Source organism: Mugil cephalus, chromosome 14, assembly GCF_022458985.1.
Source record: "Mugil cephalus isolate CIBA_MC_2020 chromosome 14, CIBA_Mcephalus_1.1, whole genome shotgun sequence".
In the NCBI taxonomy this organism is placed as follows: Eukaryota; Metazoa; Chordata; class Actinopteri; order Mugiliformes; family Mugilidae; genus Mugil; species Mugil cephalus.
Window position 1 is genome coordinate 23683950 of NC_061783.1, and position 13329 is coordinate 23697278.

The 13329-nt window shown below is 40.5% G+C and overlaps 3 protein-coding genes across 7 annotated transcripts in view; 1 reads left to right on the forward strand and 2 right to left on the reverse strand.

Moving 5' to 3' along the window:
* LOC125019927 (H-2 class I histocompatibility antigen, Q10 alpha chain-like) overlaps positions 1 to 13329 on the forward strand; it is a 175597-nt gene that overhangs the window by 77048 nt on the left and 85220 nt on the right. The window lies entirely within an intron of this gene.
* The window catches only part of LOC125019928 (H-2 class I histocompatibility antigen, Q10 alpha chain-like), a 333056-nt gene that overhangs the window by 36640 nt on the left and 283087 nt on the right, over positions 1 to 13329 (reverse strand). The window contains exons 6-8 of one of the 2 annotated variants that reach the window (XM_047605067.1): positions 13207 to 13212; positions 11979 to 11983; positions 2849 to 2859 (exon numbers count right to left, since the gene is read on the reverse strand). In XM_047605067.1, the coding sequence (XP_047461023.1) occupies positions 2849 to 2859; positions 11979 to 11983; positions 13207 to 13212 (22 nt within the window). Of the gene's footprint in view, positions 1 to 2848; positions 2860 to 10504; positions 10717 to 11978; positions 11984 to 13206; positions 13213 to 13329 lie in introns of those variants that run through there. The other variant, XM_047605069.1, reaches the window with a different exon arrangement.
* LOC125019922 overlaps positions 66 to 13329 on the reverse strand; it is a 293290-nt gene continuing 280026 nt past the window's right edge. Inside the window, exons 9-16 of one of the 2 annotated variants that reach the window (XM_047605050.1) lie at positions 3681 to 3734; positions 3281 to 3565; positions 2437 to 2490; positions 2037 to 2321; positions 1642 to 1779; positions 1365 to 1406; positions 909 to 977; positions 66 to 743 (exon numbers count right to left, since the gene is read on the reverse strand). In XM_047605050.1, coding sequence (XP_047461006.1) covers positions 604 to 743; positions 909 to 977; positions 1365 to 1406; positions 1642 to 1779; positions 2037 to 2321; positions 2437 to 2490; positions 3281 to 3565; positions 3681 to 3734 — 1067 coding nt within the window. In that variant the 3' untranslated portion in view covers positions 66 to 603. The remainder of the gene's footprint in view (positions 744 to 908; positions 978 to 1364; positions 1407 to 1641; positions 1780 to 2036; positions 2322 to 2436; positions 2491 to 3280; positions 3566 to 3680; positions 3735 to 13329) is intronic. The other variant, XM_047605051.1, reaches the window with a different exon arrangement.

Below are 13329 nucleotides of genomic sequence, written 5' to 3' on the forward strand. Positions count from 1 at the left end.
AAAGACTGATTCCCAATGTGGCATCGTAAACAGTGAGACTACGAGGTTTCCCAACGTGAGCTCATAAATATTGATACTGATGCTGATTGGAGCTGCTCTTATGACTCTAGGACTTTGAACTCCTTAGTGTTTCAGAGACATGAGACACAAGTGAACTCTGACCACTGGAGCTGTAGATGTGCAGCGAACGCACCACAGGCCGTCCCAGTAGTCACACTTTAAATGTTTTACTACCAACACCACACACACTGGAGAAAGTCCTCACTGCAGGGAAACGCTTCCTTCATCTTCTACATCACGTATGTCCTCGGGATCTCTAGTCTTTAACTTTATCAGATCCAACAGTTAAATATGAAATTAGATGAAAACATCTTCACCAATAGTTTGTTGCAGCCTAATCTTCACACTTCTGCAAAAAGCAAATGTTTAGCTGCTGATTCATTGCTTTTCTACGCTTTAGTTTCATTTAAACACAGCAAATTTTGGTCTATTCCCATAAGAGACAGATCACTGAAGAGCAGAGATTTTTGTTCATTTTTTCAAACAAATCAAAAGTGGTGTAACATGATCATTAATGGTCGACCCGGGTCTGTAAATCCTGTGTCAACCCAGGATTTTCGACGTGGAAGGGATATTAGTTTCAGCCTCCTGCTCACTGATGGATGGATTTGAAGTATTCCTGGAGACTTCAGACTTACGCTGGGACATTTCTTTTCTCTGTCTCACTGATTTCTTCTCATTTTCTGCAGGAATCAACATCAGAGTTATTTTCTACTTGGAGTAATAATAGAACATGGAGATCATCAGATCTATGATGTGCCTTCTCTGGAAATATTCTTCTTTCTGCTTCATCCAGATTATAAAAAATGCAGCATGTTTTCTATGTTGATGGAGGCACTGATACTTACCAGAGACACCAGAAGAAGTAGAGCCACCAGAGTCAGAGCTGACGTTTCTGTCCAGAGACGACTGAGACCCTGTGAACAAAATAAAATGAATTTTGAATAAAAATGTCTTTATGGCTCATGTCACTAAGGACAACACAGGTCAGTGGTTCTGGCAAGAAAGTATTTATAGTCCAACGAATCTACAGCTGGAAGGCGTCACAGTAGAGAAAGAACACGACAGAAACTTGACTTAAGACGTTTTAAAAACAACAAACCAAATTTAAAACACTTCCAGTTAGATGAATTAAATTTTACATTTAAAGCACTAAAATGAATCATTTAAACACAGTCACTTTAGTCATTTTAAAACAAATATGTCAAATGCTGTTTCTGGATTAATAACATCAGCCGCATGTTTTAAATCAGTCCTGCACACACCAACACAAAACATTTAAATAAAGGACAGAATGGACGTACCTGAGGTGGTGTTTAATGGAGCTTTATTGCAAGTAGCAGTTCCTGTAAACAGAGAATGAAGTGATGGTTGATGGTAGAAGTTGTTGTATTGATGGACTTGTACTTGTCCACAGTCCAATAATAACAGAGCTCTGATAACAGACTCACTCCATTGTTCTTCTGGAGGAAAAGATTCTGTGGAATCTTGGTGTAAATACACTACAGACAACTCTGGATTACAGGACCTACAATCATTGATGTTGTTGAACACAATGAAGATACACAACTCTGAACCTACCACAGATGCGTCGTCTCCTCAGAACCACCAACACCACAACCAGGAGCAGGACCAGACCCAGGACTCCCATCACTACATCAGCAGTCTTGCCTCCAGCTCCACCAGAGTAAGAAAGAGGAAGAGGAGGAAGATGATGATCTAAAACCCAGAAAACATTGCCATCAGTTTGTGTGTGTTAGTGAAATGTGGATGTAAAGTGTCAGCAAAGATTGAATTTAATGACTAAACAAAGTGAAATCAGTGGTTAGTGAAGGAGAGAAACATGTGAGCTTCAAAACTAAACCAGAGTGTCAGAGTATTCTCAGATGAGACTATGTGAAGACAACTTCTACCTGTTCTCTTGTTACAATCATCTCACTCACTTCAGTCCAACCAGATTAAACCAACATTCTTACCCCAGGGCTTCTCCACTTTCATATTAGATGCAGCATGAATGACTTCACAGCTGTAATTAGATTTGTCTGATCTTTTAATCTCCACAGAGTCTCTTCTCTGGAAGGTGTCGTCTTCATTTGAACAAACTCCTGAACTCTTCACTCCGTCCTCTCTGGTTAGAATACGTCCGTTCCTCTTCATATTCAGGATGATGTTGTTTGGGTAGAAGCCTGAGACCAGACACGTCACAATGACGTTGGTCTGAACTTCAGAGTTCTCTGGAAACATCTCTACATCAGGAGGAGCTGGAAGCAGAAAAGATGAGGTGATGTTTGGAGGGAGGCTACGTAGCAGCATGATACAGACCAATGTCACCACATATATCTGTAGTAAATAATTCAATATATTCTCATGTCTTACTTGTGTCTATGAACGTAGATGAAATGATCCTTCCTCCTCTATTAGAGTCAGGATCTAAAACACAGAAACATTCATATTATTTTCATGTTCAGTCTTTCAACACAATCCTGATCTGTCACAGCATTGATCATTACACATTATACAAGATGTCACAGTCCTTTGTGTCAAAATGAGGCAAAACACATTTAGAAACCCAGTGCAACTGAAAAACTAATCAGTAGGCTAGCAGTCAGCTACCAACTAGAAACCAACAAAAAGACACCAGCTAACTAGCCTAGCCAACAGCAGTAGGTCCACGTAATCCTGGCTCCCAGTACAGTGTGAGTGGGAAATGCCAGCATTTCAACTACCCTTATAGTACATGGAGTTTTCAGTAAGAAGTGATGGGATATGCAACCACATGTCAACGTACACTTTGTCCTTGTGCCAAGATTCAGGGAAAGACACATTTGGAAGCCCAATCCAACTGAGAAAAACAAAACAACCAAAACAACCAACATAGCGTCCTGGAGTCAAACCCCTCCATGCAGTCACCACACAACCATGTGAGCTTCAAAACTAAACCAGAGTGTCACAGTATTCTCAGATGAGACTATGTGAAGACAACTTCTACCTGTTCTCTAGTTACAATCATGTAACTTGAGTCATTTTCTTCACATTTCTTTAGACAAACACTTGTAGAGACGACACTGTTAGCAGCTCTGATACAAGTCAACTCTGGATCCAACCAGAGTCTAGAAAACTACACACAATAATGTTACATCTGTCATCAGTGAACTAATAATGTAGAGATCTGTTGGACAAACATCAACAGATAATGAGAAAAATAATTAAACTTTCTTACCCCAAACCTTCTCCACATGTGAACCAGATGCAGCATGAATGACTTCACAGCTGTAATTAGACTTGTCTGATCTTTTATTCTCCACATAGTCTCTTCTCTGGAAGGTGTCGTTTCTATTTGAACAAACTCCTGAACTCTTCACTCCGTCCTCTCTGGTTAGAATACGGCCGTTCCTCTTCATATTCAGGATTATGTTGTTTGGGTCGAAGCCTGAGACCAGACACGTCACAATGATGGTCTTCTCAACATTGCAGTTCTCTGTAAACATCTCCACATCAGGAGAAGCTGGAAGCAGAAAAGATGAGGTGATGTTTGGAGGGAGGCTACGTAGCAGCATGATACAGACCAATGTCACCACATATATCTGTAGTAAATAATTAAATATATTCTCATGTCTTACTTGTGTCTATGAACTTAGATGAAATGATCCGTTCTCCTCCATCAGAGTCAGGATCTAAAACACAGAAACATTCACATTTTTTTCATGTTCAGTCTTTCAACACAATCCTGATCTGTTACTGAAATAATGTGGATGTTAAATCATCTTCATCTTCAACAGAGTCAAATGTTTTAGGCGTAATAATCTCCTGGAGACAAACTGAGTTCTTGAAACAATTTGAAGCTTTAGAGAAATGAAACACATGTGATCATTTCAACTTTCTACTACATTGATGTCATTCTCATAGGTCTGGAGATCAGCTCCTAGAATCTGTCTCATCAAATCTTTCTGTAAAAGTCACAACTGGAACTACAACAATACCAACATGAAAATAAATGACAAGATTCAACTACGTGTAGAGAACTACATTAGAAAAGAAAAGAAAACTACGACAAATGATGTAAACTAGAAAAACTTTCTTACCCCAAACCTTCTCAACACGAAACCTGGATGCATCATGAATGACTTCACAGCTGAAATCAGACGTGTCTGATTTTTTAATCTCCACAGAGTCTTTTCTCTGGAAGGTGTCGTCTTTATATGAACAAACTCCTGAACTCTTCACTCCGTCCTCTCTGGTTAGAATACGGCCGTTCCTCTTCATATTCAGGATGATGTTGTTTGGGTAGAAGCCTGAGACCAGACACGTCACAATGATGTTGGTCTGAACTTCAGAGTTCTCTGGAAACATCTTCACATGAGGAGGAGCTGGAAGCAGAAAAGATGAGGTGATGTTTGGAGGGAGGCTACGTAGCAGCATGATACAGACCAATGTCACCACATATATCTGTAGTAAATAATTCAATATATTCTCATGTTCACATTACTTGTGTCTATGAACGTAGATGAAATGATCCTTCCTCCTCCATTAGAGTTAGGATCTAAAACACAGAAACATTCACATTATTTTCATGTTCAGTCCTTCAACACAATCCTGATTCGTTAAAGTAGTCATTATTACACAGGATAAGATGTTAAAATTCCTTGTGCCAAAATCTGAGGAAAACACATTTAGAAGCCAAGTCCAACAGAAAAAATAACCAGCAGGCTAGCAGTCAGCTACCAACTAGCAACCAACAAAATACACCAGCTAACTAGCCCACATCACTGGGGTTTTCAAGTGGGCACCTCCCTTTACCAATGTTTCATTAAGTTAGGCCCTCGACACCTCAAGATGTTTTAACAGTGAGTTCCAGGATCCTGGAGTCAACTCCCTCAATGCAGCCACCACACAACCATGTGACCTTCAACCGAGAGCTTACCGTACTGCTGACTATTAGCACTACTCAGCTAGCCTTACCTTTAGTGTGCTCCCCCAGCTGGCATGTTTCCTTATTAGCCGGTCACTCACTTGCTCACTGTGCTGCCAGGGACATGTTGTTTACAGCGACCCTCTGTTCTCTCCTGCGAATGCCTAGCTCCCACAGGAAAGCAATGGTAGATTTTGCCATAAATCTACGGCAACCCAACTCCACCGGCCGCACACGGGCGCCCCCCCTTTGCTGTTCAGCTTCTGCTGCCATCTCTGCAAATCTAGCTCTCTTTAGCTCATTAGCCATCTTTCATTTTTCTGTTACTGATGCCTTGCTCCATAGAGGTTTTCCAGCACACAGCCCCAGATCTCTACAAGAGATTGTACACCATGCCATGATGCCTACCTCCAGCTGCTGCCATGCTGTAGTGTACTCTGCGTTGGTAAAGCAGAGCTGTATGTCTGCAAAATAGGCTTTGACTAGGCCTTTGATACTGCCTGGAACTCTAAAAAAATCAAAAGCTTCCCATAACAATCTGTGAAGTACTGAACCAAATGCATTAGCCAGGTCTACAAATACAGCATGCAAGTCTCTCTTCTCTCGCTTTGTTAACTGCCAAATCGAACTGGTGTGCTCTAAACATCCAGAAAAGTCAGGGATTCCAGCCTTTTGCACCAACGCATCAATCAATCCATTTTCGTCCAAGTACCTGGACAGACTCTGTGCCACAACACCGAAGAAGACCTTCCCCTCAACATTGAGCAAACTGATCGGTCTAAACTGACTTATCTTTACTGAGCCCTTCTCTTTGGGAATGAAATTCCCTCTGCTCTGCGCCATGCCTTGGGAATAACCCGTTTCTTCCAAACTACCTTCATCAACTTCCAGATAAATCTCAGTATATCTGGTGAACTCTTGTACAGCCGATACGGGACTCCATTCGGTCCCGGAGCTGAAGAGGCTCTTGAGCACCTCACCATTCCTGAACCTCTTTCTACCTTGGTGGGCTATTGTCACACTGACTACCTATCTCGCCAATTGGTGGAATATCAGAGGGGAGTGCCATCTTCCTAAACCTTTACTTATCTTTATGTACCTCCACCAAGTACTCCTCCAGCTCCTACATGAGCACCATCAGGCTGCAATCCTTCTCTTTTCCAAATAGTGACTTCACAGATCTAAACGGATCCCTACAGAGTGCTAGATTCTATAGAATCTAATAGACTTATAGATTGTTCCTTTTCCTATTTTTCCTAATCTTCTCCGCCCAACCACTCCTTCGCATATGCCTTTTTTCTCCTCCTCTGTATCTTTCTTCCACTGCTTCTTAAGCATTCTCCTCTCCTGTATAAGTCTATCAATTTCCTGCTACCTAACTATTCCTCTAGTTTCTTCCGTTTCTCAATAGTGCTAAATCTGTCCTTACCATAATCATAAATAAGATTACCTAGCACACTGGCCAAGTCATTATTAAAGTTCCCTGACTTCCTAGTTTCAGCTGCACCTGGCCACTTCACCCATTGATGTCAGAGAGATTAGACTCTTCTGTCTCTAGGAGATAAAACCTCATGGAGTCCATCAGGAGTCAGTTCTTGATCCATCATGACTCCACTTCACTCACTTATTCACTGAGAAAACCTTTAAACAACTTCACAAAATGGATTTTCAGACCAGAAAACTATTAATCTGATGGACAAACTACATGTAGAGAACTACATTAGAAAAGACAAGAAAACTACGACAAATGATGAAAACTAGAAAAACTTTCTTACCCCAAACCTTCTCAACACGGAAACTGGATGCAGCATGAATGACTTCACAGCTGTATTTAGACTTGTCAGACTTTAAAATGACAATCGAGTCCCTTCTCTGGTAGGTTTTGTCTACATATGGTTCAGCTCCTGAAGTCTCCACTCCGTCCTCTTTAGTCTGAACACAGTGATTCTTCTTGATGTTCAGGATGATGTATGATGTGATGAAGCCTGTGGCTCTACACACCAAAATCCTGCGACTAGCAGTCTCTGCACCGACACTGAAGACATGTGAATAAATCTCCACCTCAGGTTGATCTGGAAGCAGAAAAGATGAGGTGATGTTTGGAGGGAGGCTACGTAGCAGCATGATACAGACCAATGTCACCACATATGATCAGTTTATAACACTGACGTCCTCATAATTAACTCCATCAGTCTTCTTGTAGAGTCACATTTACACTTTGAACGTTGAACAGATTCAATTTGACGTACACCGAACAAAAACATAAATGCAACACTTTAGTTTTTGCTCCCATTTTTCATGAGCTGAACTCAAAGATCTAAAAAAAAATTCTATATACACAAAAGATGTATTTCTCCCAAATATTGTTCACAAATCTGTCTAAATCTGTGTTAGTCAGTACTTCTTCTTTGCCGAAAAAATCAGGTGTGACAAATGAAGATGCTGTTTAGACAGCATGAATGATGCACAGCTGTACCTTAGTATGGCCACAATAACACACAGCACACAGCACACATGTTGCAAGTTTTGAGGGAACAGGGAGTTTGCATAACCAAAGAATTTTTGCGCAAACTGTCAGAAACCATCTGAGGGAAGCTCATCTGCATGCTCATCGTCCTCATCGGGACCTCGACCTGACTGCAGTTCGTCATCGTAACTGACTTCAGTGGACAAATGCTCACATTTGATATGTCTGGCATGTTGGAGAGGTGCCATTCACCCTCAGCCCTCATGTTGCAGCATGATAATGCACGGCCCCACATTGCAAGGATCTGTACACAGTCCTCTTCAAGCCCAATTGGAGAGGAATGGACCAACAGTCCTCAGGTCACAATCAACAACCTGATCAACTCTATGCAAAGGTGATGTGTTGCACTGCGTGAGGCAAATGGTGGTCACATCCCAGCCCCCCGTAGTGCGACAGGGTGGCCTTTTATTGTGGCCAGCCTAAAGTACCCCACACCTGTGAGGAGGGGTGGATTATCTCGGCAAAGGAGAAGTGCTGACTAACACAGATTTAGACAGATTTGTGAACAATTTTTGAGAGAAATACATCTTTTGTGTATATATATATATATATATAAAAAATAGATCTTTGAGTTCAGCTCATGGAAAATGGAAGCAAAACAAAAAAAGGTGTTGCGTTTATATTTTTGTTCTGTGTGAATAACATGAACCAGACATCTGGAATAAGTTTACATGACTAAAACTCAACAAAGGAGTAACCTACAACAACTAATTCAACTAAAACTACTTTCAAATGTTCAACAGGTAAAATGCGTCACAAAACAATTTAGTTTCGTTTTTAACTCGACTCTCATCAAAGGTTCATAAAACAGTGACTTACCGCTGTTTACCGTCACTACTGTCCCCAGAAGAACTACAAACACCAGCAGGAACATGTTGAATGTAAAGCTGATCCTGTTCTCGTTTTAAACTTTTTTTGTGTGTTCATTTCTCTGCATCTCAACCTGATGAAAACTCTCCACCTTCCCGGTCTCAGTAATGAGGTCAAAGTGCAAGTATAATAAACTGCAGTTCATTGAGTGGCCGCTTATACAGCAGTGTTTCTCACATGTTGATGATTTACTGATCGACGTTCATGTTGATATAAAGTATAAATATTTATACAGTCTATGGTAGAGACTCTCGTAGTTTAGTGGAAGACAGTGACCAGGTTATTTTAGTGGTAAGATTTACATGGTACCCTAGACACCTCTGGTTTGTGATCTCACCGACGTTATAACTTTAAAATATTATCTTTAGGTCAAAAATTATGTTCAGACAACAAAATAATGATGTTGATATTTTCATGGTTTTTACCGGTTTACTGTTGCTCCGTTGCTAGGCTACTTCTTCTGCTGCTTCCTTTGAGACCGAAGCAGAGAGTCTGTCTAACTGGGGAATGGAGCGTCTGATGTGCGCCATGTTAGATACATCTAGCCAATATTCACCCATAGAGAAGTGACAATAACAGAGAATAAAGTTGGATTAAAAGTTTAAATATGCCACAGTGCTCAGCCTACGGCTCCAGCACAGGATCAGGAAAACATGGAGGAAACTCCAACGTTTCCCCAGTGAACAAAAACAGAGAAAGTTATGGAGCAGAAGATTAAAAGGAAGAACTGGATGTCAGCTGGTTTCTCCCGATTATGTGAGTGTAGCCAGGTAATCTGAACAGCCATTCTAATAGAAAAATATCTGTTGTCAGCGTTGTGGTCCGCTGGTGCCGCCTAGCAGGTAACTGAGGAATAGTGCAATATTGATGAGGATTTTTCATTCTGTTAAATAAAGCTGCTGGTAGAAAAAACGTATTTCTCCATTTTTGTTAAGTAAAAAAGTAGCAGGGCTACGTTCCTTTTTGACTTTTGAGAGAAGTTGTTTGAGTCTGTCCGAACGACGTAGTTACTGAACATCCCGGTGAGTTAGCTGGGAGGAGTCGTGGTTTAGACTTAACTCTCACATTGTTGGTGGACGGGTTGGTCCCGGCCCTCGGCCACTCAGGTCCTCCAATCCCCTGGGACAGCGCTCTAGAAAGAAGAGAAAGTCCTTCCTACCTGTTCCTCCCTGACATAGACCTCACATGCTCTGTACCGCTCATCCTGTGACTCCCTCCTTTGCAACTTTTATCACTTCAGAACCGCTCCTCATTGTTCTCTGTTTTGTCTCTCAGAATCGCTATATGTTTCCTTCTTGCTTTGTCCTAGTCAGCTGATGCTATTTGCTCAACATGTATCAACCCTACTCAAGTAAACTTAAACGTCAGACCACTCGGAAGAAGCAAACCTTTTACAACAACTCTTTCCAACTCAAAGCGAGTCTCCTAGGAAAGCCCAAGGATGGGACAATGACATGTGCAAAGGAGATAATAGAAGACAGTGTTGCGGCTGCATACGGAGACATTTGTTGAGGCTGCTTTGTGTCAAAAGAGCCAGATTTCACAAGACTCGAGTTCTGGGAGATTTTCTTGCTGGACGTAGAGGGAAAATATTTTGGTCTTTCTTCGTCAAAAGGTTAATAACATAACGGCTCACCAATGAGTGTGGGTGTGGCAAGGAGGAGTACTGAAAGATTCCGGTTGGCTTGAGCATACAGCAGTGATTAACCAGCTCATAAACAAAGCCAAGAGTAAATACAACACATTCTCTGTCGTTTGGCTGCACCTCACCAAGGTCTTTTCAAGTGTTCCACACCAGCTGATCTGAAAAGATTTGGATCACTACCGAATTCCATCAGAGGTTGCCCAACCTGTCATGTTGAGCTTTTATGGACGACATGACGTTGTTGACTCCATCAATACACAGTACACAGTGGACCCTGAGCTCACTGGAAAAGATTCAAACCAGAAAAGTCATGGAGTCCTAGTATCTTCTCTGAGATTCCAACAATCCAAGCTCAAGCCAAGCTTATCATGCCTTTCCTGCACAGATGCCAACAGGTACACACTTCATTCAAAAGAAGAAGGAGTTACCTGGGGCGTACACTGTTCTGGATCTGCCAGCAGCTCCTGTAAATTACCAGAGAGAGAGAATGAAGTGATGGTTGATGGTAGAAGTTGTTGCATTGAAGGACTTGTACTTGTCCACAGTCCAATAATAACAGAGCTCTGATAACAGACTCACTCCATTGTTCTACTGGAGGAAAATATTCTGTGGAATCTTGGTGTAAATACACTACAGACAACTCTGGATTACAGGACCTACAATCATTGATGTTGTTGAACACAGTGAAGATACACAACTCTGAACCTACCAAAGAGGCTTCGGAACTTCAAAACGAACACTAGGACCACCAACAGGACTACTGCCACTCCAACGATGATGACACCTGCACCTCCACCAGAGCCATCATGACGACGTTGCTCTAAAACCCAGAAAACATTGCCATCAGTTTGTGTGTGTTAGTGAAATGTGAAAAGTCTCAGCAAAGATTGAATTTAATGACTAAACAAAGTGAAATCAGTGGTTAGTGAAGGAGAGAAACATGTGAGCTTCAAAACTAAACCAGAGTGTCAGAGTATTCTCAGATGAGACTATGTGAAGACAACTTCTACCTGTTCTCTAGTTACAATCATCTCACTCACTTCAGTCCAACGACATTAAACCAACATTCTTACCCCAGGAATTCTCCACATGTGAACCAGATGCATCATGAATGACTTCACAGCTGAAATTAGACTTGTCTGATGTTTTAATCTCCACAGAGTCTCTTCTCTGTCTTCTTCTCTTCATTTGAACAAACTCCTGAACTCTTCACTCCGTCCTCTCTGGTTAGAATACGGCCGTTCCTCTTCATATTCAGGATGATGTTGTTTGCGTAGAAGCCTGAGACCAGACACGTCACAATGACCTTGGTCTGAACTTCAGAGTTCTCTGGAAACATGTTGACATCTGGAGGAGCTGGAAGCAGTTTATTTCGTGTTTATTTCTCTAAATGTTTGTCTGATGAAGAACTGTCCATTTCCTGGTTTCATGTGACGTTTCGTTTCAGCGTGTCCAAGGTAACGAACGTCCAGCCACCGCAGCCAATCAGATTATTCTTTTTGTGTTACTAGGCAGATTAGACATAGCTGGGTGTTCTTGTACCTTTAATCCCGATAAAGTTATTAAAGTTTAAAGTTAGAGTCATGCACTATAATTAATTCAGTTTGATTGAGTTATAACTTCACTTAGGCTCACAGCTAATTTATAAGTTTGACTTGAGGATTGTGAGTTGTTATGACTGGGGCTCAATAGATGGACCGGGGCATGTTGAATTATTATTAGAGGACTCAGTTCTACATAGTACAATGCACAGTGAAATGCATTGTTAATGTACCTCCTGCAGCCAGTAGTAGAACGAAATAGTAATAAAATAAAGCTATAGATGTACAACTGAGGAAAATCTAATAAATAAAATTGAAATGTAAACTCAAACTGGTGTAGCTCGTTTATACATGCAGGTTATTTAGAGTATTTTTAAAAACAGCTGGGTGAATACAGTGCAGTGATGCAGTGGTATTTAAGTCCAGTTCAGGTTCAGAGTCGATCAGATGGATGATGGAGATAGAAACTGTTCTTCAGCCTCAGAGGAGATGATGGTCTGGTGGCAGCAGGAGAAGAGAGCGGTTCTGGAGCGGCTGGACTGGTCCAGGATCTTCTTGGTTCGGGTTTGGGAGGGGATGGTCCACTCTGCTGAACGGACCAAGGAGTCCTGTCTGGTGCTGTTTCCCTTCCAGGTGGTGACGCTCTCAATGGTGAAATATTCAAGTCTAGTACAAGTACTTTAAAAATGTACTGAGTAGTTATTCTACGTCAAATACTAAATATAGGAAGAAAATAAAGAAATTAAATAAGACAAAGACAAAAGTGATAAAAAGGAAGAAAATATATTTTAGAAGAAGATAAGGACAAAGAGAACAGAGGAGGTTTAATTTACCCCTGATAATAAATAGATTTCCAGCAGCTCTGATCCAGCAGCTCCATTAAATTAGAGATTAAAAACATCTTTCCTTCTAATAGTTCAAATTATTCTCAGGTTATAAAAATGATAAAGAGTCGACTTGATCTCGATTTGATTATAAAAAAAAACTCTCAGTCACTTGTGACCAAACATTTTTATTATTGTAATGATAAACAAATCACACACATATTCACCAGTAGTGTTTTATAATCCTTCATCATAAGTCATCAATGTCTTTATTCTGATTACATTATTCTTACTCTGATGAACCCCTACTATCATAAACCCATGTATTCTGATGCCTAATGATTAATATATAAGTAAAAACAAATAAAATAAACATATCAACATCCAGTCTGAATATTAAAAGACCAGTTCATGATGATTTTAACAGCAAATATGGAACAAGTAAAACTCATTTACTGAATCCTGATTTTCCATTAACGATTATTAGAAGTAAAGAAGCAACAGCCTCAGTGTTTCTACATGAGGTAGCTAATTTAGTAAAAATCAAGAAAAGTAAAACTGTTTTAAGTATTAAATTCATACATTCATATCAGAGCAGTGTAAAGGTTCCTTTATCTTCTCTAGTGTTCTTGTGATTTCTTCTCAGTGCCTGCAGGAATGAACATCAGAGTTATTTTCTATTTACAGTAATAATATATCATTGAGATCATCAGATTTATTATGTGTCTTCTCTGGAAATAGATTTTTCTTTCTGGTTCATCCAGGTTATAAAAACATGCAGCATGTTCTCTATGTTGATGGGAAACACTGATACTTACCAGAGACACTAGAAGCAGAGCTGATCAGACTCAACTAGAACCGTGTTGATACTGTGAAGAAAAGAAAATGAATTCAGAATAAAGATGTCTTTCATTCACTCATGAAAGACGCTCATTCACTTGAATTTAATGACT